Source organism: Balaenoptera physalus (assembly GCF_965194825.1).
Source record: "Balaenoptera physalus genome assembly, chromosome: 4".
Taxonomy (NCBI): domain Eukaryota; kingdom Metazoa; phylum Chordata; class Mammalia; order Artiodactyla; family Balaenopteridae; genus Balaenoptera; species Balaenoptera physalus.
In genome coordinates, this window is record NC_138891.1 from 62,299,249 (window position 1) to 62,324,854 (window position 25,606).

The 25,606-nt window shown below is 41.5% G+C and overlaps 2 protein-coding genes across 27 annotated transcripts in view; one reads left to right on the forward strand and one right to left on the reverse strand.

Moving 5' to 3' along the window:
* MCF2L2 (MCF.2 cell line derived transforming sequence-like 2) overlaps window positions 1-25,606 on the reverse strand; it is a 240,006-nt gene that overhangs the window by 43,776 nt on the left and 170,624 nt on the right. For all 4 annotated transcript variants that reach the window (XR_014262970.1, XM_082459952.1, XM_082459954.1 and 1 more), the window contains exons 16-18: window positions 3,781-3,847; window positions 2,627-2,742; window positions 1,394-1,463 (exon numbers count right to left, since the gene is read on the reverse strand). Coding sequence is in view for 3 of the 4 variants with exons in the window: in XM_082459952.1 (XP_082316078.1) it covers window positions 1,394-1,463; window positions 2,627-2,742; window positions 3,781-3,847 (253 nt within the window). In the remaining variant the exon portion in view is untranslated. The remainder of the gene's footprint in view (window positions 1-1,393; window positions 1,464-2,626; window positions 2,743-3,780; window positions 3,848-25,606) is intronic.
* B3GNT5 (UDP-GlcNAc:betaGal beta-1,3-N-acetylglucosaminyltransferase 5) overlaps window positions 3,863-25,606 on the forward strand; it is an 83,351-nt gene continuing 61,607 nt past the window's right edge. For 8 of the 23 annotated variants that reach the window (XR_014262971.1, XR_014262972.1, XR_014262973.1 and 5 more), the window contains exons 1-2: window positions 3,863-23,823; window positions 24,393-24,863. The gene's annotated coding sequence lies outside the window, so the exon portion shown is untranslated. The other 15 variants (XR_014262974.1, XR_014262975.1, XR_014262976.1 and 12 more) reach the window with 8 other exon arrangements.

The following is a 25,606-nucleotide window of genomic DNA, read 5'->3' on the forward strand; positions in this document are numbered from 1 at the left end:
TCCATTCATCTGTCGATGGACACTTAGGGTGCATCTATGTCCTGGCTATTGTAAATAGAGCTGCAATGAACATTGTGGTACATGACTCTTTTTGAATTATGGTTTTCTCAGGGTATATGCCCAGTAGTGGGATTGCTGGGTGGTATGGTAGTTCTATTTTTAGTTTTTTAAGGAACCTCCATACCGTTCTCCATAGTGGCTATATCAATTTACATTCCCGCCAACAGTGCAAGAGGGTTCCCTTTTCTCCACACCCTCTCCATCGGCGCGTCTTAGTACCAACTACATCACTGCTGCTTTTACGCTTGCTTCCAGACATCCTGGGCTTGAAATAAAAATACTGTACTACTGTACTCTATACAGTACTGTACAGTAAAGTACACAAAAGCACAACCACTTGCAGAGGATGCACACACGTGACAATGTACACCAGACACGTGAACTAACTTACGTTATCGGACATGTGAACGCACGTTCGCATCTTTTAAAGTTCGCAACTTGAAGGTTCGTAGGTAGGGGACTTACTGTACTGCTCTTAGACTTATCAGTCATCATTTGAGCTGTTTAAAAATGCTTAAGTTGTTTGATCTATTGTCTCAGGCTCACAAAAAGAAAACAAGCAAGAGAATGAAAGGAAGGGCCGGTTGGGAGAGAGAGAAGAAATGGGAAAAGTTTAGAAAGCAAAGGGCACCGGGCTCACCTCCAAAGGAGGAGGAAGGAGGCACTTGGTGCGGAATGATGCTGGCTAAGGCATTTCTCTGAGCCAGCTCCCAGGGAGCACAAGTGGCCCAAACAGCCAGCCTATTTATTGCCCAAAGCCAGGTGGAGGACTGGCAAGAGGGGAGAGGTCTGTGTGGTGGGAAGGGAAGCAGACAGAAATACGATGTTGTAGGACAGGAAGTTCACAAATGGGGTGCTAAGTGGAAGACAGGCTGTAGACCTAAAATTTTCTACCTTTCCTTGATGCCGTAGAAAATAAAATGGAAGAAAATATATTTTCTATAGTTTCAGTTTAGTATTTCTTTTGAGAGTGTTACTACAACTTTAGTGAAGAATTTAAGCCTGCTGTGTGATTCTTGTCCTAAAACAGTTAGCTTAGTCATTCAGAGGAGAATCATCTGCCTCAGGGGTCTGGGGGGGCCAGTCTTCCATTTCAGGGGGCTTGGCAGGAAGCCAGGCTTGCAGTCGTTCCCACCTAGCAGGGTAAGCTCAGTCAGGCTGGGCTCAGCTCACACAGGCTGAAGTACTGCAAAGGACTCCCGCTTTGCATTCAAAAGGCAGATATAAGTTTTTAGACCACTTGTGTTTCCATTTGCCCTTGCCACTTACACAGAAAATTAAGGGCTGACTTTAATCACATGGTTATTTTGAGTTATTGGGAGCACAGACTTACTCTCTTGAGAAAGCAATGTGCCAGAAGTTCAGGGTTTTCAGTGCATTTTTCCAATTCTTTTAGAAAAGTCCTAGGGAAAGAAAACGATAATAATGCTTTGATTTTTACATGTATGGGGTTAACAAAGTTTTTTGAAGTAAAATCACATAAGGTTTTAAGAGGTGCTTAGAAAAATGCTGTTTTCCAGGCTTTACTGCTTTTGACTCATCTTCAACATGCTGATTTGGAAGAAAAAAATGTATTCTGTGACATTACTAGGATTCCCTGAAACCACTCATACCAGTTCTGGTAATTCTAAGCACCAGCCACAGACAGACTGGATACACTGAAGATCCCTGCTACATGATAGTAATGTTAACAAGAACTGCTGTTGCTGCTGCTACTACAACTATCATGGAGAGCTGATTATAAATCAGGCATAAGCTAAGTGCTTTGCAAACAATATCTCATTTAATCCTCCACCAAACCTTGTAAGACAGGGTTTCATAAGTGTGAAACCTGAGGTTCAAAGAGGCTGCATAACTTCTCCAGAGAAAGCAGAAGTGGGGTTTCCATTTCAGCCTTGTGTCTGACCAATGGACAACAGATGTGGCTAAGAAACAACTGTAGTACAATTCACCAAGCAGTCTCTTCCCTCCTATCAATTAGATGTGTGATCTTGGGGCCATGAGAGTGAGTAAAGTTAGTAAACAACTTGTGGTTTTGTCATCTGTAAAATGAAAGGGTTGGAACATGATTTCCAAAGTCCCCTCCTTCTCTCATTCTCTAGAACCCAACACCCAAGCAGCCCTGGGCTGAAAGGACAATTGCCTGACCAGTTAGCATTTTCTAACACTCTGGTTCCCAGCACTCCGCTACGATAATAGGTATGTGGACTTGTGTCTTGGTCAACTTTGTATTCCCAATGCTGAACACAGTGCCTGACACAGAACAGGTGCTCAGTAAATGCTGATGCGTGAGTAGATAAATAAGGAAAGGAACCCACAAATGAATACAACATCGATGCCTGACACCAGTACATGCTCCATTAATGTCTTTTCCCTTCTTCCTCGGGGACCTTGTGACACTTCTCGCATCCTTCTTATCCCATCCTACCCCAATCCAATCCACTGACTCTGGACTACTTGATTAAGCCTAAAAATGTCTACGCACTTTCATCTCCAAATTCCATCAGTCTGATTTCCATCCTTCTCTTATTTTCCATTTTCCCTGATAATTTGAATGAATATATACCTGTTGTGAAATTCATAAAGTTCTCTAATATTCCCAAAGAGAAATTCCTTGTTATTCCGAAGAACATCTGGAATTAGATGCTTCAGCCAAATAAAATCCATTGGAATGATATATCCCTGCAGAGGTGGAAACAGGGTAGGTTTTACAAACAGGAACATATAAGAGATGATCTGACTTAGCCACTCCAGGGACCAAAACTTTAATAATTGGGGAGTAAGGCACACATGTCCTGAAAGCCATTCCGTCAAATACATTCTTTTGATATTATTTTCCTCATGTGTCTATCTTCAGAAGAAGAAGATGGCTTAATGGTAATGATAATAAGATGGCATTTTTATAGGAAGAACAAATCTATTTTTTAAATTCGTCACATAAGTCAAATGTGAAAGGAAAAAACTTACCCATTATTTTATGACCTGATGCAATTACTATTGTCTTATTATATTTCCTTCATGACTTTTTTTAAAAAGCTGTTTTATATGGTTATAATCACAGTACATATATAATTTGTAGTCTGTTTTTCCATATGCATTTTAGACTCATAAATTTCTACATATATTATTTTAAATTTAATCTTACAAGCATTCATTTCAATGTTGCTGTATATTATTAAAAATAATTATTTTGTAACAGTTGAATAATACATCATTTAGCATGTATATAAGACTTTATCAACCATTCCCTTTTTACTGGACATTTGCTTTTCTTCTGATGTTTTATCGTAAAAAATTTCTATTAAAACTTTGTACATATAGTTTATTTCTCAAGATTATTACCTTAGGAAAATAGAGGAAGTATAAATTTTCACTCAAGCAAAAAATGCTACTTAAAACAATATGAAACAATTCTCTCATCTATTTATCAAAAAGGTTTAAATTATCATACCCATTGTTGGCAAGCATATGGTGAACCTAGGTGGGCATTGCTAGAATCATGTGAATTGGTACAATCTGTTGAAAGTTATTTTGTTACATGAATCAATAGTCATAAGAACGTTCTTATTCATACTGAAAAAAACGCTTGTGATATTACAAGACCTGAAACTTTGGTGGGGATTCTAGAGACATATGGCAACTATTCTGAGTTTCTTTCTGCAAAAAAACTTTTCCAGCTTGCATACATGCTTAACTTCCCCCCGCCCCAAATCTACTTACGTCAATTATGTTCTTAATCTCTTTTATATAAGTCTCTTCCGTCTCAAGCAAGTCACGTATAATGCGCCTGAATCAGCAGCAGGTGGGAAGATGAAAGAAAGAGAGAGACAGAGGGGGAGTGGGGGTGGGAAGCAGTGTTTTAGAATTCTTTTAGAATAATGGTCATCAATACAGTTCCCCTTAGTGGCTCATCTACTTAGGTTGTGGTCAGTTCATTCTGTTCTGTTGAACACCCAAGGCCAACATCTCACAAAAGCACACTCTGATCACACTGGCATGAGAAGAAATGGCAAAGTTAAAGGACTCAAAATCCATTTATGCAGCCAGAGAATGACCTGTTTGTGAGCCATAGCATGGGGGTCAAGTGGGCAGACATTGGAGTCAGAAATACCAGGTTGGGATCCTTGGTCAGGAAGGTCTGCCTGATCCCTACATCGCACATGTGGTTTCCTAGATGTTCTCTCCAGCCTTCTGCTGTTTCATTGCTCACATCAAGATCTTGGACCTACAAGGATGCATTTTGTTGTGCATGGGGTTAGATGGATGGCTGTTCTGCCCCCTTCCTCTGGCATTCCATGTTTCCGTGTGATTGAGTTCCTTAGCCAGAAGACATGAGCTCTGTCTGCTTCCCCTGAGAAAGGCAGCTGGGAGGTGTGGTATGCAGAATTCTAACATGGCCCGCAAGATTTCTGGCCCCTGGTACACACACACACATCCTCCCAGTTAGTCAATCAAACACTAACTTAAGTGCTGCTGGGAAGGTATTTTGTCATTCGGTTTTGTTCCAAATCAGTTGACCTTAAGATAGGTAGATTACCAGGTTGGGCACATTCTAATCTCATGGACTCTTTAGGTCTGGGTCTAAAAGTCAGAGAGATTGGAAGCATGCGAAGGCTTTAGCACAAGGGAGATTCTCCTTTGCTGGGTTTGGAGATGGGGGGAGGGCATGTGGCAAGGAAGGCAGGCAGCCTCTAGGGGCCAACTGGCCCCCAGAAGACAGTCAGCAAGGAAACAGGAACACTAGTTCTGCGGTTGCAAAGTACTGAATTCAGCCACAACCATACGAACTTCGAAGAGGATACCTTCTAAGAAGCACAACTGGCGAACACCTTGATTTTATCAGTGGGACTTGAGCAAAAAGCCAGTCTTGCCATGCCCGGACTCCTGTCCCAGGGCAATTGTGGGCTGAGCTGCTGAGTTTGCGGTCATTTTTTAATGCAGCAATAGAAAACTAATAGAAAGAATGAGGCCAGTCCCCACATTTATCTCCAGACAGACTGCTTTCTTTCTCTCCTCAGGCTGTGTGGCCATACTTTTTTTAGGGCTTTCTTTCAGGCCTCCAAGTGAATCAGTGTTTGTACAAGTGTCCACATGTAGAATATATACATTTATGGTTTCCTGTGAGCTGTTGGTGGATTATCTATTAAACAGTAGCCTACCCTAGAAAAGAGTTTCTTTTCCTCTCATAAAAATGGGTATGACAAGGGACAAATAAAGGACACAATGTAGGAAATTCACACAAATACATAAATGGCTATTAGTCTTATGAAAAAATGCTCAATATATACGAATCCAACAAAAACATATTAAAAAGAAGTACAATTTTCAACTTCTATAATATGGCAGACATTGCAAACCTCAAAGGAAGACCGGCAGATGAAGATATGGAAACACACTCAGATAATATTGGTGAAAGTACAGATTTGTGCAAGATAACTTGGAAATATCTCATCAAAATTTAAAACACATGCTCCTTGACTCAGTAATTTCACTTCTAAGTACGTTCATTGTTTGTAATTAGAACAATAGAACGACAACACCAGATATAAACTGGAAATTACTTAAATTATGGTACATACATATAATGAAATGCTATGCAGTTTTTAAAAAGAATGAATCTGACTGAATCATGCTGATATGACACAGTCCAAGTATTTTAAGTGAATTTTAAAAACAACCAAGATGTACGATTGTTTGCAGAGTATGACTATTTGTGTAAAATTTATACTATGTGTAAAATGAGTGTATATGCATAAATATATGTACAATTGTATATGCTTAGAAAATTCATGCAAAGAAACTTAGAACATTGTTAACAAGGGGGGTGGGAGAGGGTAGGGGTGGGAGTTTGGCATTAGCAGATGCAAACCGGTATATGTAGAATGGATAAATAGCAAGGTTCTACTGTATAGCACTAGGACCTTGGGGAAATATACTCAATATCCTGTGATAAACCATGAAGGAAGAGACTATGAAAAAGAATGTACATATATGTATAACTGAGTCACTTTGCTGTACAGCAGTAATTAACACAACATTGTAATTCAACTATACTTCAATAAAAAATAAATTAAAAAAAACATTGTTAACAGTGATTGCTTTTGGAAAGTGATACTGAAGACTAGAAATAGAGGAGAATTTTTACATTTTATTCTTCACCCTTCTTCAATCTTGGATTTAAACAAAAACTTTAAACATCTACTGCTTTTCTAATTAAAAAAATATAGTTTACATGACGTTTTAAAATGAATGTTACTGGAGGTAATGACATATAAACTCCATTTGAGAGATATAAATAAATCCTACAATCTACCTATTTTATAGCTCAACAATTATCCTTTCTTAAAAATGACAATTTCCATATCTATTTATAAAAGCTTGTTATAAGGCAAGACTGATAAAGGATAGCCATTGACCAAGGATACAACTGCAAGAAGTATAATTCTACCAAAAAAGTTACTCTAAGATCATATTTAGCTAACGGTGTCTCTGAGTAAGAGGTTCCTTTGCTTTTTGTAAATCATCCTGAAATGATGATAGTTACTATGTCAGAAGGAAATATAGACCTCAATACCAGTCTGTTTCTATGAGCCATGACATAAAGTAGGACCACAGCAACAGTTAAGCATTCATAGAAAACCAGAGTACAGCCAGCCTCTTATGCCTCCGTGAAGCACTGGGCTTAAGCAACTTGGCAAGGCTGTTTAAGAATGTGTTGACGATTAAATGAAGTCACAAGGCAGAAATAACTAGGTGGTGGGCAGAAATCAATCTTATCATCCAACAGTTATATAAGAACTTAGAGACCCCTAGGAGTCTTTACGAATCTGACACAAGAAAAAATCCACAACTCCGAAGAAAAAAAGTCCCTTGTCAGGTCATATCCCAGTTCCAACTGCTTCATTTTACTTATTCGAGTGCAATGGATAAAACTCCAACAATAGAAAGTCTCCTGAACACTGGTAGCCTTCATTTCTGTTCAGATTTTTTTTAAAAAGTTCTCATACCACTGTTAACCATTCTTTTTTCTTTCTTCTCCTTTGTTTTCCTTTCAAATAACTTTATAAAATGGGAGAAAATCGATGATTCTAGCTGACGATTGCCTGCTTCATTATTCCAAAGCACATAACTTTGTTCACAGAAAAAAATCAAGGATTTAATATCTAAAGTCATCAAGTATATGTAATGTAGATGAAAAACAGAAAACATTGGGAGTACTCAAGTAATTTTAAAAACTTTAACACCTAGAGCAATTTATGCCCTGGTGGTTATCTACCCAGAGGTAGAACACTGTAATTAGTATGGGGTTCACAACGCCAGAGCAGCCCGCATGAATGTAGTCTACACTAAATGTATGCTCTGGCTTTGTTTTACATGTAAAAGTGGTTCTCCCCTCACCCACACCCCCAGGTTATTAAGGAGGAAATGGAGGCATAATGTGTTTTAAGGGACTGTTTCTTCTCTGAAGCCATATTTCAAGGTAGCATAAAAAAAGAGCTTTGGAGATCTGGTTCCATCCTACATGACATCTCATGTTTGTTTAAGATGATACCGTAAGCAAGAGGCAAGAAAGGAAAGCCTTTGAAAAAAATGAATGCAGCCCTATTTGGTAAGCAAGATCATTAATGTAGTATGTACATGTTAGGATCTCCTGATAAGTTTCTTCTTTGCCCACGCACCTTAATCTGTTCCCCCTTTTAACCCTTGCCCCTCACCCCCTCCCCAATTTCCCAGCTCTCCAATAGAAGAGTATCCTTTTGGAAACCAGTCTGTTAGAAATATATTTTTGCTCATTACCTGTCAATGGAATTTGCCATCAAGAGATTTCATTTACTCCTCGTATTCTATCATATCACTCGCGTCAGAAAGTATTATAGATTTTCACTTTAAAAAATCTAGTTTTCATCTAATACCCTCTTTGCCAAATGGAAAGGTCTATTCTTATCATTTTCAAACCCTAGAGCATCTGACGTAATGGATACTCATCTTCTTAAACCTTTCTCTTCCTTTGGTTTGTCTTTATTATTCAATCTTCATTCACCACCCACCTCTCTGTTTCTTCTCTATTCCTTCCTTGCTTCATCTTCCTCCTTGTGTCTAATGTTGCTGCTCCCCCAAGGTCTGAACTCAGGTTTCCAGACTTCCTTCCCTCCTCTTCCCTCATGCTGTTGACTCTCCCACATCATCATTTTCCTGCCAGACTTTTGGTCATGCTCAAGCCCATGTTGCCAATGGTCTACATACGTCTTCACCTGGATGCCTCCCAGACACCTCAACACCTCAGGCTGAAATAGAACTCATCAGACAGAAATAGCATGCATATTGGTGGAAGGGTCATATTCTAGGGTCCCTAAAACACAGTTGTCATTGCAAACTCCTCCCTGCCATTATCGCTTACATTCAATCTGTCACCAAGCCTCATCTTTTCATCTCTGAACACACCTCTTGGAGTCACTGCTTATTCTCCATTGCCGATGCCACCAATACAGAGCAAACTCCTGAGCCTTCTCATCTTGAATACATCGATGTGCTCCTAGCAGCTCACTCTTGCCTCTGAGATCTCACTCCCATCAATCTATTTTACAGAACTCCAGTCTATGCCCTTCCTAAAGCTTCAAGTCCATTATGCCATCATTCTCCCTCTTCAAAAACTTAAAATAGCTTTCAATTGCCCACAACTGTCAATATTCCTCCCAGGATTTCAAGACAATCCATTCATGCGAAAAGAATCTTCCTAGGGGGCTTGCTCAAAAGGTAAGTACAGACCCACAGATTCAGAATGGGGAGCAATGAATGAAATACAGAGGTAGAATCTGTAATTTTCACAAGCACCCCACAGGATTCTAATGCGGATGTTCCCTTATTTGACTAAGTAACACTGAGCTGATCCACTACTTTAAGCCACCTACCCCCCTTTAGTTAGGCCAATGGTATCATTATTTTACACTTCTTTTCAAATTCTAATCATTCTTGAAAGTTCCATTTCTCCCTTTTCCATGAAAACTCTTTCCAACAGCTCCAGGTGAAATTAGTACCACAGTCTTATCCTTGCTTCCCAGACAAAAACCATTAGATCCATTTACCAAGCGTGTACTAGCTCCCTATTATGAGCCAGGCACCATGATAGGCACTTGGGATAGAGAAATGTACCAAAATGCCAGGCCTTAGGGAGTTCATAGTCTAATGGCAGAGACAAGAAAATCAGTGACTCCTGTGCAGAGTGATAGGTACCAGGTAGCCAGAGGAGTCAGGAGCACAGAAGGGAGGGGACATTGCCGATTTTGAGTTGAGTGAAGTTTAATCAGAGTTTTGAAAAAAGCAAGCAAGGGCACAAGGACAGGGAACTGTCCCAGGCCGAGGACGACAGCATGGAGGAGGGAGCAAAGGTGAGAGATGTGTACTCTCCCAGTACTTGTAAATTCTTTGCTGGAGCTGGGCCAACAGTCTAGTACGTTCATAAAATGCTAGAAGCAGATATAAACTTAAACACCATCAGTTAATCCTTGTATTACAGATGGAAAAAGAGAGCCCCAGAGCCATGCACTGACTTGCCCAAGGTCTCTGGCTTTGGCAAAGTCAGTGTTCTTCCCACTGCATTATGTTGCTCCTCTTGGCCTATGTTTGGGGTGCATCTAAAGTCCTGTTTGCTGATTATGAAATAAAACACAAACTAAAATGAAACTAGCATGGTGATATAAAAATACTGGGTTTCACGAAAATAGGTTTCCAAGTCTATTTCTGCTTCTAATATGTAGGGTACCTTTGAGCAAGACATTTTCTTTCTCAGGGTCTCCATTTCTTCATGTGTCAAAAGGCTGAATTAGATCATCTTGAGCATCCCTACTGGCTCTCATAGGTCATTCTCTAAATACATCATTTTTAAAAAATTTATTTATTTTTAACATCTTTATTGGACTATAATTGCTTCACAATGGTGTGTTAGCCTCTGTTGTATGACAAAGCAAATCAGCTATACATATACACACATCTGCATATCCCCTCCCTCTTGTGTCTCCCTCCCACCCTCCCTATCCCACCCCTCTAGGTGGACACAGAGCACCGAGCTGATCTCCCTGTGCTATGCGGCTGCTTCCCACTAGCTATCTATTTTATATTTGGTAGTGTATATATGTCCATGCCACTCTCTCACTTCGTCCCAGCTTACCCTTCCCCCTCCCTATGTCCTCAAGTCCATTCTCTACGTCTCCGTCTTTATTCCTGTGCTGACCCTAGGTTCTTCAGAACCCTTTTTTTTTTTTTTTTAAGATTCCAGATATATGTGTTAGCATACGGTATTTGTTTTTCTCTTTCTTACTTCACTCTGTATGACAGTCTCTAGGTCCATCCACCTCACTACAAATAACTCAATTTCGTTTCTTTTTATGGCTAAGTAATATTCCGTTGTAAATACATCATTTTTAATAAAATGTATGATGTGGTCTTTGGTCTAATCACACCTTTCTTCTCATTTCTCATAAGAAAAGAAGCAAAGGTCATAAGATTTTCTGTCCATTTACAGCCTCAATTAACTAAACAGTTAATGTGTGACTGCATGTACAATAGGACGGCAAGGAGAAGGAATCAGCGTGGGCTGGAGAGGTCTTGGAGGAGGTGAGATCTGGACTGTCCTGTGTAAGAGGTGACGACTCGCAGCAAGGTAGGAGGGTGTTCCAGGAGGAAGGAAACAGGAGCAGGGGCTAGGAGTCATGGCTACACCCGGGGCCTTGTGGGAACCAGGTGCTGGGGCAGGGTCTGGGTGGGAAGCATGGGAGGCAGGGGGAGCCGGATGGAGGAGACGGTTGTCATGCCAGGCTACAGTGAGACTCCATGCAGGAGCCGAGGGGAAGGTTCAGGAGACCGAATTGGCCAACAGGGAAGAGAACTGTCCAGGAGCCCATTTCATTCAGCACTGAATAGGTCCTGAGGGTTCAGACTTAGGAAAACATGTTCTTAGTTTCACATCCTTCTTATGTTTTGGTTAGGTGTTCCATAATTGCTTAATAAATTCCCAGAACTATAAATGGTAACAATATGAAACACTATGGACCCATACAATGACCTTGTTGAAATCAGTGATATTTTAAGCATTAATAAAAGGTCTAATGAATATAAACAGTTCTCTGTCTCCTGGAAGGCTAACAGTTGAAAGTTTTGCTTAGTTGCTGATAAGCCATCTGTTCTGTCTTCTCCTCTTTTATATCTTAGTTTCTATATTTTGTCTGATGTTAATTGGATTTGATCTCATTACTCTGATGTGTTTAGGGTAAACTACCTTAAATTCTTTTTAGAGAAGAATGGGGCATCAATAATCATTAAAGTTTATCTGGATGGATGCTCACTCTTCAATATCACATAATAAATAATGACAAAGTAATTTCACACATACTGCGCTTTTTCAAAGAGGGATTGATTATAAACACAATCCCATTAATCCTAATTCAAGTTAACAATCCTGCATTTGTGTAGCATTTTAGGGATTATAATTTTTTTTTTTTTTTTTGGCCGTGCCACGTGGCTTGTGGGATCTTAGTTCCCCAACCAGGGATTGAACCTGGCTGGGCCCTGGGCAGTGAAAGTGTGGAGTCCTTACCACTGGACTGCCAGGGAATTCCCCCAATTTAAAAAAAATTGTGGTAAAATATACATAACATAAAATTTACCATTTAAACAATTTTTAAGTGGCATTAAAATACATTCACAATGTTGTGCAACCATCACCAGAACTTTTCCATCAATCCAAACTGAAACTCTGTACCCATTAAACACTAACTCCGCATTCCTTCCTCCCGCCAGGCCCTGGTAACTTCCACTCCACCTTCTGTCTCTACGATTTTGCCTAGGTACCTCGTATAAGTGGAATCATACAAAATTTGTCCTTTTGCGTCTGGCTTACTTCACTTAACATAATGTATTCAAAGTTCATCCATGACATAGCATGTGTCAGATTTCATTCCTGTTTAAGGTTAAATATCTTCCATTGTTTGTATAGACCATATTTCATTTACCCATTCAGTTGTTGATGGCCATTTGTGTTGTTTCCACCTTTTGGCTATTGTGAACATTGGTTTGCAAATCTTTGTTGAGTCATTGCTTTTACTTCCTTTGGGTATACATGCAGAAGGAGAATTGCTAAATTATAAGGTAATTCTATTTTTAACTTTTTGAGGAACCACGATATTGTGTACCATTTTACATTCCCACCAGCAAGGCACCAGGGTTCCAGTTTCTCCACATCCTCATCAACACGTATTAGTTTCCATTTTTAAAATAATAGCTAACCTCATGATGTGAAATAAAGTTATTTTTTTAAATGTGCATATCATCTTCCTTGATCCATTCAACACGTGACAAAGAGCTCCTCCAGGGCAGATGTCCTATCATCCATCCCTTGTCCCCATGTCTTACAAGTAGGAAATTCTCAATAAATGTTTATGGAATGGATGAATGGTAGATTTAAGGAACAGACACCAATTCTGTAAGCAGGAGCAGGCACTAATTGTTATTCTCATTTCACAGAAGAGGAAATTGGGACTCAGAGCATTGAATGACTTGATTGAGGTCAAACTGCTGACTTGGTGCTGCCAGAAAGAGGTCAGGTCCAGGTCTTCGAGATCTAAAACTAGAGACAGGGGAACTGATGTGCCAAGGGTGAATGTCAGTCCACTGAAACAGTACCAATATTCTGACTCTGCAGCATGGCTCTGTAAGGGACAGGGCCTGCACAGTCAGGACACAGGGAAGCAGGTTGGAGAAAAAGGGGTGGCTCAGGCCATCATCCATTTATGCCTAGGATTCAAGGAACCTGGCTCAAACCTCAGAGCCACGGTGTATCCGCACATGTACAATCCAAACATAACAAAACTTCATGGGAGAGATTTCTGGTACCAAGTAGACTCCTGGAATACTGCTGATAGGAAAACCATTACTACCTCAATTCATGGGAAAGGGTAGTACTGGTACTAACTCCAACAGGAATATCCAGTAACCTGATAATCCTCCCGTAAGGAAAAGAAATTGTGAAAGAGTTAATAAGCTTCTGCCTCATGCAAAGGGAAATCTATTGCAAAAAGGAAATTCCCAAAGATTAAAAAAAAAAGTGTATAAAATAGTCAAAGATCAAAAATTGCTGAAAAGACACACTGCTTTCTCTACCCTGTGTACCTTTTTGCAGACCTATTTGTATCTAGATCTACCAGCAGATATCCTATTATTCTATTAATTCCTTTCCTCCCAAGAGGGTTTGTTTGTTTGTTTATTATGCTAGAAACATATTTCTCAGAGATATTGCTCTTTCTAGGATTCCTTAGCCCTATATCTGCAGGATCAAATAGGTATTAATTAATATTGGGCTTTATGTCCTTAGACCATTAGACCAATCAAGACTGATTCATGAAATGTATATTTTTTCAGAGCACATGATTTATTAAGAACTTTAGAATTGGCTTTTGAAAAGTGCTGTTATAAGAAAAATCTCACTGTAGCTATTTTTAATTCCTAACTAATGGTCCATATTTTAAATAATACTCAATATAGATCTCAGGCAGGACTATAACTGCCTTTTAGAATTAATTTGAGTAGGATTTGAAGCATGTATGCTCCATAAAGCAGGCAATGAGTGCTTAGTAATTATTAACTATTAAGAAAAGGGTAATAGAGAATTAGATTTTAGTTGTCCCTTAAATATTAGCACAACCAAACTTAAGTGCAAAATTTCTAACTCAAATGATTGCATCTGGGCCAGGCACGTAGCCCCCATGTCATAGTCAACAACTGTTTTCTGAACATTTCCATGTGCTGTAATTTTCTTTTTTTCCTCTGTACCACCCCTCACAGGATCCAAATAGTTTTTCTCAGTTTAGATAACTGTGGGCAGGCTGGTGCCAATTGTCTTTTAAAAGTTAAGTGTTAATCAGGTAGAATTCAAGATTGTCCCTACACAAGTATCACTCATTCACTCAATTTGGGTATATGCTCCTAGCTTGGGGAGAAAAAGGTAGACTTAGAGGCAGCCCCTTGGAACCTGCACAGAATGTTGTATGGCCCTGGGAGTGTGAAAGTGGATATATGATCTGCAGGTGGAGAGGGGAGAAGAAATGCTGAGGGATCTAATGGCAGGGAGTTGGTACCAGGTCACTGTCACAGGGGCTGTTTGAGCATTTGCAGCATGGAAAGGAAACCTGTGCCAGCCTCACTCCCACCCGCCAATCTTCTTCCCCCACTCCCTCCCCCGAGTGAGGCCCACTCAATCCACAGTACAGCTCTACTGCACCAAGGAAGGTCCCAGCAAGCAGGGCCTGTCCCAGCAAGACTGTCCCTGTGGGACCCCTACTGAGGATTATAGGGGCACATGAGAGATGCCCTTATGTATTGATGTGGAAGGAGATGATGAGTTGAGGAGGTACCTCCCCAATGCAGAAGTGAAGAGAAAGGAACAAAATGGGTTCTTAGAATGGCCTGTGGGTGAGTGCCTCTTTGTGCTGTCAGTTCCCTTCATCTTCCAGCTCTGGGTATACCTAGTATGGTTTCATCCAACTGCCAAGATCCTGGAATTGAGGGAGGCTGGTGAATGGTGCCAAACCACAGGAGCAGAAGCAAGAGCTGTAGGAAAGGGGCTAGTGTGCCTCCAATGTCAGCATTTGGGCCTTGTTGGCATGGAGGGAGAAGTACACTGGGGCCATTGTACTGTAGATGAGGCTTCTTGGACCGAAAGTTTGAACTTTTGATGAATGTGGGAAGCGTTCAGCAAAAATTCAATTCAACCAGCCATTAATACATATTCACTCCGTGCAAGGCATTGTGGGAGGTTTCTTCAAGGGAACTGGAGATGAGCAGGATATGATCTCCATCCTCAAGAGGTCTGAGGACTCTCAAAAGAGTAGGGAAAACAGATCCATAGATATTTATACAGAGACAAAATGCCACCGACTGTTATTGACATGTAACAAACAGCCTGGGCTGGGTCCTCTGGCGAGAAGAAGGAGGATTCTGGCCCTTGGGGGTCATCCAACACCCATCCATTCACCATTTCACAAAAATGTATTTGAATATTCTATTTTAGACCTGCTAAGCTTAAGACTGATGTGACACTTAAGTGAAGACACTCAAGTTTGGAGCTCAGAATCTAGACTAGAAATATAAATCATGGATTAAAGGCAATGGATGAGATCACCAAGCAGCAAGTGTGGTGAGAAAAGAATACCCAGAAGGATATGTGTGGGGGTAGGAGGGGCTGGTGGGCAGTAAAGGAGGAGGAGGAGACAGCGAAGGAGTTGTTGCATTGTTTTAACTGCTGATGCTGTATTAACAGAAAATGTATCTCTAAAGATGTGAAACACAGCAGGTCCTTTTAGAGCAATGATGATGATGGGATATAGCATGAAGACCAGCTCGCCAAGCGAGAGGAGCTTTCTGTAGCCCACAGTGGGCATGAGGATGACAGCTGTCCACCCAGTCTGTGAGGCGCCATGCTCAGCACTTCACACATGTTACTGCTCTGTAGTCAGCCCTCACTGCACCCTTCCAGTCAGGAATTACCATGGGGCACAGAGAAGTTGGGTCGCTTGCCCAGATCTTGTGGCCAGCAGGAACTAAGTCAGGATTCCACCCCACCTCTCTAGCAGCCCAGGCCTTGCATAGACGCTCACTGGTTTCAGAACACACAGCCTATGGTGTGTCTGAATTCATGGGACAGGGCCTATACAGGGTCTGTGAGGAAACCTCCTACCTTCTACAGAAAGCACAACGTAAGCTAACAAGTCAAGCATGGCACTATGTTGATATGCTTCCACTGTGTTAGGTATTAAGCAGCAGTTATCAAACCTGTTTCTCCTTTCATGACTTCACTAACACTTCTCTCTTTGGGTCTCTTTTGCTCCCACCATCTCCCAGGTTCTCTTGTACTCGTTTCAGTCTTCTTTTCCCCAAAACTAATAATACATGCTCTACTCTCTGGTCCTCTCTCCTATATCTGCTTCTCCCTCTGCTCTTTCTCTGCCTTATCTTCTCCCTTCTAAATCTAACATGCAAATTGCAATTCCTCTCATTTTTCAAGTTTACCATCTTGATGCTACAGGTTTCTTTTTCCACCACTTTCCTAAATTCTCTAAGTGCTCTGTGAAGCAAAGTCCTGACGGTGAGATTGAAAGTCGTTTATAAATTTTGTAGTGGTCTCTGTTCACAAGCAGCTACTGTGGACACTGAGGGCAAGGTGACACTGTCTTCCTTCTTTGATGGTCAAATCAGCTTCACTACTACCAGTTAATTTGATCTCCAGCTAATTTCAAGCACTCCCTCCCAACAAAACAAACTGAGTACTTTGTTATATACTATCAAATCTATCATCCTCTTCCTCTCCTTCTGGGGTGGGATGGGAAGCCAGCCTGCTGTAGGAAATCATCCTCCCACATGGGCAAAGAGGCCGTCCCTGTGCATGTATGTTCATGTGTGGGCACCTGGGCAGGCATTCTGGACCACCCCCATCTCTCATCCACATCCTCTCCCCTCCTCCCACCAAAAGCCCCACATCCTCTCACCAATCTCCTGCTTACTTTCGAAGCATTTCTCTGTCTGGGTTGTCTATCTCCATACAGCCTGATGTGAATATGTGATTTTTATATGTATTTATCAATGTTTGGTTCAGTTTGTATTTTTTGTGGGTACAGTCCTATGTGTTCGAGCATGCGGAATACACACATGCTGACACCTGCACCTATGTGGGCTTAGTTCCAGATGACCCGACAGGAATATAATGGCAATTGAACATTTGTACATAAATACAACATACACATATGATACCTGGGTGGGGGAGGGAATGTCTGTGGGTTTACTTACCATCAGGGTTTTATTTTGCATAGGTAAAGGGAGGTGATTTGCACTGCACTAACAATAAATTAGCTTATTTATGGGTCACTGTCAGTGATTCCCTTACAAATTATATTACCTAAATATTTCCATCTGTGGTCTGACATGCCACATGGTCTGAGTTGATAATAGCAGTACCGAGCCATGCTCTCTACAGGTAATATATGAAAGAAAATAACTGTATGGTTGAAAATATGCTAAGGAGCTTAAAGAAAGCAATTACAAAACCTCTTAAAAATCTAGTTAGAAATAACATGTACAATGTTGTATTTACAGTTTCAAACTGATTCAGTAATCTACTTTTAAGTCATTACCTGTCATTCCTTTTACAATAACAAATCCAAAGCTTTTATTTTACTGAAGTAATGGGTTAATTTTTTGTTTTCTGTCATGTTCTCAAATATATACAATTACAAAGTCGTTCAAAATATCACCTCTGGGTCACAGCATTCTTCATCAAGATACAGTAGAAATACGTCTACACGTGGAACTGCTCCCACAGAACACCCACGGAACGCTGGCAGAAAACGTCAGACCTCCCAAAAGCCGTGTGGATGAAAGGCTCTTGGTGCTCCAGCCAGGCATCAGGGCCGTGCCTCTGAGGTGGGAGAGCCAACTTCAGGACACTGGTCCACAAGAGACCTCCCAGCTCCATGTAATACCAAACGGCAAAAATCTCTCAGAGATCTCCATCTCAACATCAAGACCCAGCTTCACTCAACGACCAGCAAGCTACAGTGCTGGACACCCTATGCCAAACAACTAGCAAGACAGGAACACAGCCCCATCCATTAGCAGAGAGGCTGCCTAAAATCATAATAAGGCCACAGACACCCCAAAATACACCACCAGACGTGGACGTGCCCACCAGAAAGACAAGATCCAGCCTCATCCACCAGAACTCAGGCACTAGTTCCCTCCACCAGGAAGCCTACACAACCCACTGAACCAACCTTAGCCACTGGGGACAGATACCAAAAACAACAGGAACTACGAACCTGCAGCCTGTGAAAAGGAGACCTCAAACACAGTAAGATAAGCAAAATGAGATGACAGAAAAACACACAGCAGATGAAGGAGCAGGGTCAAAACACACCAGACCTAACAAATGAAGAGGAAATAGGTAGTCTACCTGAAAAAGAATTCAGAATAATGATAGTAAGGATGATCCAAAATCTTGGAAATAGAATAGACAAAATGCAAGAAACATTTAACAAGGACATAGAAGAACTAAAGAGGAACCAAGCAACGATGAAAAACACAATAAATGAAATTAAAAATACTCTAGATGGGATCAATAGCAGAATAACTGAGGCAGAAGAACGGATAAGTGACCTGGAAGATAAAATGGTGGAAATAACTACTGCAGAGCAGGATAAAGAAAAAAGAATGAAAAGAACTGAGGACAGTCTCAGAGACCTCTGGGACAACATTAAACGCACCAACATTTGAATTATAGGGGTCCCAGAAGAAGAAGAGAAAGAGAAAGGGACTGAGAAAATATTTGAAGAGATTATAGTTGAAAACTTCCCTAATATGGGAAAGGAAATAGTTAATCAAGTCCTGGAAGCACAGAGGGTCCCATACAGGATAAATCCAAGGAGAAACACGCTAAGACACATATTAATCAAACTGTCAAAAATTAAATATAAAGAAAACATATTAAAAGCAGCAAGGGAAAAACAACAAATAACACACAAGGGAATCCCCATAAGGTTAACATCTGATCTTTCAGCAGAAACTCTGCAAGCCAGAAGGGAGTGGCAGGATATACTTAAAGTGATGAAGGAGAAAAACCTACAACCAAGATTACTCTACCCAGCAAGGATCTCATTCAGATTTGATGGAGAAATTAAAACCTTTACAGACAAGCAAAAGCTGAGAGAGTTCAGCACCACCAAACCAGCTTTACAACAAATGCTAAAGGAACTTCTCTAGGCAAGAAGCACAAGAGAAGGAAAACACCTACAATAACAAACCCAAAACATTTAAGAAAATAGGAATAGGAACATACATATCGATAATTACCTTGAATGTAAATGGATTAAATGCTCCCACCAAAAGACACAGACTGGCTGAATGGATACAAAAACAAGACCCATATATATGCTGTCTACAAGAGACCCACTTCAGACCTAGAGACACATACAGACTGAAAGTGAGGGGATGGAAAAAGATATTCCATGCAAATGGAAATCAAAAGAAAGCTGGAGTAGCAATTCTCATATCAGACAAAATAGACTTTAAAATAAAGAATATTACAAGAGACAAAGAAGGACACTATATAATGATCAAGGGATCAATCCAAGAGGAAGGTATAACAATTGTAAATATTTATGCACCCAACACAGGAGCACCTCAATACATAAGGCAAATACTAACAGCCATAAAAGGGGAAATCAACAGCAACACAATCATAGTAGGGGACTTTAACACCCCACTTGCACCAATGGACAGATCATCCAAAATGAAAATAAATAAGGAAACACAAGCTTTAGATGATACATTAAACAAGATGGACTTAATTGATATCTATAAGACATTCCACCCCAAAACAACAGAATACACATTTTTCTCAAGTGCTCATGGAACATTCTCCAGGATAGATCATATCTTGGGTCACAAATCAAGCCTTGGTAAATTTAAGAAAATTGAAATCGTATCAAGTATCTTTTCCGACCACAACGCTATGAGACTAGATATCAATTACAGGAAAAGATCTGTAAAAAATACAAACACATGGAGGCTACACAATACACTACTTAATAACGAAGTGATCACTGAAGAAATCAAAGGGGAAATCAAAAAATACCTAGAAACAAATGACAATGGAGACACGACGACCCAAAACCTGTGGGACACAGCAAAAGCAGTGCTAAGAGGGAAGTTTATAGCAATACAAGTCTACCTCAAGAAACAGGAAACATCTCGAATAAACAACCTAACCTTGCACCTGAAGCAATTAGAGAAAGAAGAACAAAGAAACCCCAAAGCTAGCACAAGGAAAGAAATCATAAAGATCAGGTCAGAAATAAATGAAAAAGAAATGAAGGAAACAATAGCAAAAATCAATGAAACTAAAAGCTGGTTCTTTGAGAAGATAAACAAAATTGATAAACCATTAGCCAGACTCATCAAGAGAAAAAGGGAGAAGACTCAAATCAATAGAATTAGAAATGAAAAAGGAGAAGTAACCACTGACACTGCAGAAATACAAAAGATCATGAGAGATTACTACAAGCAACTCTATGCCAATAAAATGGACAACCTGGAAGAAATGGACAGATTCTTAGAAATGCACAACCTGCCGAGACTGAACCAGGAAGAAATAGAAAATATGAACAGACCAATCACAAGCACTGAAATTGAAACTGTGATTAAAAACCTTCCAACAAACAAAAGCCCAGGACCAGATGGCTTTACAGGTGAATTCTATCAAACATTTAGAGAAGAGCTAACACCTATCCTTCTCAAACTCTTCCAAAATATTGCAGAGGGAGGAACACTCCCAAACTCATTCTACGAGGCCACCATCACCCTGATACCAAAACCAGACAAAGATGTCACAAAGAAAGAAAACTACAGGCCAATATCACTGATGAACATAGATGCAAAAATCCTCAACAAAATACTAGCAAACAGAATCCAACAGCACATCAAAAGGATCATACACCATGATCAAGTGGGGTTTATCCCAGGAATGCAAGGATTCTTCAATATACGCAAATCAATCAACGTGATACACCATATTAACAAACTGAAGGAGAAAAACCATATGATCATCTCAATAGATGCAGAGAAAGCTTTCGACAAAATTCAACACCCATTTATGATAAAAGCCCTGCAGAAAGTAGGCATAGAGGGAACTTTCCTCAACATAATAAAGGCCATATATGACAAACCCACAGCCAACATTGTCGTCAATGGTGAAAAACTGAAACCATTTCCACTAAGATCAGGAACAAGACAAGGTTGCCCACTCTCAACACTGTTATTCAACATAGTTTTGGAAGTGTTAGCCACAGCAATCAGAGAAGGAAAAGAAATAAAAGGAATCCAAATCGGAAAAGAAGAAGTAAAGCTGTCACTCTTTGCAGATGACATGATACTATACATAGAGAATCCTAAGGATGCTACCAGAAAACTGCTAGAGCTAATCAATGAATTTGGTAAAGTAGCAGGATACAAAATTAATGCACAGAAATCTCTTGCATTTCTATACACTAATGATGAAAAATATGAAAGTGAAATTAAGAAAACACTCCCGTTTACCACTGCAACAAAAAGAATAAAATATCTAGGAATAAACTTACCTATGGAGACAAAAGACCTGTATGCAGAAAATTATAAGACACTGATGAAAGAAATTAAAGATGATACAAATAGATGGAGAGATATACCATGTTCTTGGATTGGAAGAATCAACATTGTGAAAATGACTCTACTACACAAAGCAATCTACAGATTCAATGCAATCCCTATCAAACTACCACTGGCATTTTTCACAGAACTAGAACAAAAAATTTCACAATTTGTATGGAAACACAAAAGACCCCGAATAGCGAAAGCAATCTTGAGAACGAAAAATGGAGCTGGGGGAATCAGGCTCCCTGACTTCAGACTATATTACAAAGCTACAGTAATCAAGACAGTTTGGTACTGGCACAAAAACAGAAATATAGATCAATGGAACAGGATAGAAAGCCCAGAGATAAACCCATGCACATATGGTCACCTTATCTTTGATAAAGGAGGCAAGCATATACAGTGGAGAAAAGACAGCCTCTTCAATAAGTGGTGCTGGGAAAATTGGACAGATACATGTTAAAGTATGAAATTAGAACACTCCCTGACACCATGCACAAAAATAAACTCAAAATGGATTAAAGACCTAAGTGTAAGGCCAGACACTATCAAACTCTTAGAGGAAAACATAGGCAGAACACTCTATGACATACATCACAGCAAGATTCTTTTTGACCCAGCTCCTAGAGAAACGGAAATAAGAACACAAATAAACAAATGGGACCTAATGAAACTTAAAAGCTTTTGCACAGCAAAGGAAACCATAAACAAGACCAAAAGACAACCATCAGAATGGGAGAAAATATTTGCAAATGAAGCAACTGACTAAGGATTAATCTCCAAGATTTACAAGCAGCTCATGCAGCTCAATAACAAAAAAACAAACAACCCAATCCAAAAATGGGCAGAAGACCTAAATAGACATTTCTCCAACGAAGATATACAGATTGCCAACAGACACCTCAAAGAATGCTCAACATCATAAATCATTAGAGAAATGCAAATCAAAACTACAATGAGATATCATCTCACACCAGTCAGAATGGCCATCATCAAAAAATCTAGAAACAATAAATGCTGGAGAGGTTGTGGAGGAAAGGGAACACTCTTGCACTGTTGGTGGGAATGTAAATTGATACAGCCACTATGGAGAACGGTATGGAGGTTCCTTAAAAAACTACAAATAGAACTACCATACGACCCAGCAATCCCACTACTGGGCATATACCCTGAGAAAACCATAGTTCAAAAAGAATCATGTACCAAAATGTTCATTGCAGCTCTATTTACAATAGCCCGGACATGGAAGCAACCTAAGTGTCCATCATCGGATGAATGGATAAAGAAGATGTGGCACATATATACAATGGAATATTACTCAGCCATAAAAAGAAATGAAATGGAGGTATTTGTAATGAGGTGGATGGAGTTAGAGTCTGTCATACAGAGTGAAGTAAGTCAGAAAGAGAAAAACAAATACAGTATGCTAACACATATATATGGAATCTAAGGAAAAAAGAAAAAAAAAGGCCATGAAGAACCTAGTGGCAAGACGGGAATAAAGACACAGACCTACTAGAGAATGGACTTGAGGATATGGGGAGGGGGAGGGGTGAGATGTGACAGGGTGAGAGAGTGTCATGGACATATATACACTACCAAATGTAAAATAGATAGCTAGTGGGAAGCAGCCGCATAGCACAGGGAGATCAGCTCTGTGCTTTGTGACCACTTAGAGGGGTGGGATGGGGAGGGTGGGAGGGAGGGAGATGCAAGAGGGAAGAGATATGGGAACATATGTATATGTATAACTGATTCACTTTGTTATAAAGCAGAAACTAACACACCATTGTAAAGCAATTATACTTCAATAAAGATGTTTAAAAAAAAAAAAGACGGATAAAGCCAGTAAAGAGAATTTACATGAAAAAAAAAATATCACCTCTGTTATATGATAATATTTGTTCTATGAGGATGCTAGAACAATATTTGGAGAACAAAAAACCAAACCCATGAAGGATTCATATCATATCATATCATATCATCTCTTCCATTCAGTGGAAATTTATGTTCTCCTGATTTTGTCTATTACATGTATAAAGTATTTTGAATGGGAAAAACACCTCAAAGAGGACATTCATGAGGATCCTGGCTCACAGTTGATGATCTGACTAAATGATCTCAATTAACTAAAGAGGTGTGGAGAAGCACTTCCTGGAGTTGCCATGCACCGACAGGAATAGACTCAGGGCGGGACCCATCACCTTCCCCAACACGCAGGGGTGGCGTCGAAAGGTCAGGCCAGACTGGGCTTCGTCAGTGACTTTAAGAGGGGCAGGAAACGCGGCACGCTGGCCGCGCCCCCATCCTTCGCTGGGAGCCCCTGATTGGGTCCCCCGCAATCTGCCCTCTGCAGCCCGCTCCCCTCCGGGGAAGCGAGCCCAGCCAAGAGCCGGCTGCCCAGCCCCTGAACAAGATTTAAAACGGGCAAGTTTTGTTCCGGAGACCCCCCCCCTCCGCCCCCCATGACTTTAGCTTCGCTGCCGGGAGGAGAGCCGACCTGCGATTTGGGACTTTGAGGAGCTGGTCTTGAACTTGGTGAGTTTTGCTTTAAGCTCTCTTTGAAATTAAGCTGGGCTTGAAAGTGGGGCGGGGTGAGTCTCTCCCCACCGTCCCACTGCATTCTTAAAACGAACCGCTGTCGCGAAGCTGTATGTTGCCGATTAGAGTTTCCTTCTTTTGTCACTGAGGCCCCCAGAAGCTCGAGGCGTAAGTGGTGTGACAAGAGATCTTTTAAAGTCTAGCCTGCCCTTAGACCTCTTGCTCTGAAAAGGAAAATAAGGTGCTCAGAGAACTGCAACTCAGTGAAAACTTATCTCCCGCAGATGAGTAAACCTTTGCATGTTCTGAACGAATGGATCGCCTGTCTAACAAATTCTACTTCCTAATGCAAACTGTACGGAGACCAGTTGTTTCATATGGAATTAATATATGTGATCAATCGTACCATTTTAAAAAATGCTCTGCATCCCACCGCATCCTAGCAGGGGCCCAGGCCCCTGGTGGGTGGAAATGTAGTCTTCTCTTCCGGATCACTAAATGTGGTAAGTTCTAGCCCGCTCGGCGGGGTTAAATCTCAACTCCCCGCCTGGTTTGTTCTTTGTGAGGGGAGACTGACTCCCTCGGTCCGCAGCGGAGGGCTCCGGACCGCCCGGCCTCCGCCCCGCCCCTGCCCGGCCTGGCCGCCTCGCCGCGCCGCGCCTCTCCGCAGGAGCAATTCCCGGGCTGCAGGAGCGGAGACTCGGAGTCTGTTCCGCCTCCTCGGCGAGGTCTCCAGGGCCGAGAGGGGAAGAGTCGCGAGGAGGTGAAGGCACGCGCGTTCGCACGGTGGCTCAGGTTGGAATGCGCGCTGGGGCCGGGGAGGCACGGCTGGAGCAGACACTGGTCCGGAGCGCGCCCGGCCCGGCGTCGGGAAGCTGGGACCGCCCTACCCGCCGCGGGTCAGGGCTGCCCGCCGCCCGAGAGCCCGGTGGGGAAGGAGGCGCGTTCCCTCTCCGGAGCGCCTTTGTTTGCTCGGGCCTGCGGGCGGGCGTTTGGCGACCGTGACCCCGGGCCGAGCCTCCGCCCAGGTGCAGCAGGTAAGCTGGGGGGCCCGGAGCTCCGGCGGGGTGAAGTGTCCCGGGGCCGGGCGGGTCCCCTTTCCTCGGAGCTCCCGCGAGGCGGCCGCCGCGCCGCGATGCCGAAACCGGCCGGAGCCGGGAGGAGAACAGCGAGCCCTGCGGGCCTCCGTTTCCGGCTGGTAGCCCCCAACCTTGTAGCCACACCTAGGCTGCAGCGGTGAATTCGGGTAGAAATGCTGTGTCGTGTTGGGAGTTGGGAAACCGCCAAACTGGGGAAGCTTTCGGTGAGTTACTGGCTGGGGAAATGGAGACAAGGAAGTAGGCAGGCGGGGAAACTGGAAAAAGAGACCTCTTTCTAAGTGGGGAGGTCTTTGCCACGCTTTCCTTTGACTCTGCTGAATTTTATTTTGCATCCTGAAGTGACAGAGTCAGTTGCTTACTCAGATACCACTTACGTAGGTCCAGAGTAGGAACTTTTCATCCGACTCTGACTACACACCTTATATTTTTCTTTCCCAGTGTTGGTTTTCATAGGTTATGGGTCATGTTAAAGGGACACCAAAGTTGTAATCGCTCCGTGGCTGGTGGTGGCTTGGAGCTAACATTTAGGGTAATTCTCTGATGCAGGTACATCCATTAGAACTGGATTTGTTCCTCTGTGCCTTTATTTTGGGAAACTTTGCCTGGTCCCTATGGGGGAAGGGAGAAGGGTGCGAGAAGCTGAAACTGACCCAGAAAAGGATGATTGAAGGTAGTTGTAT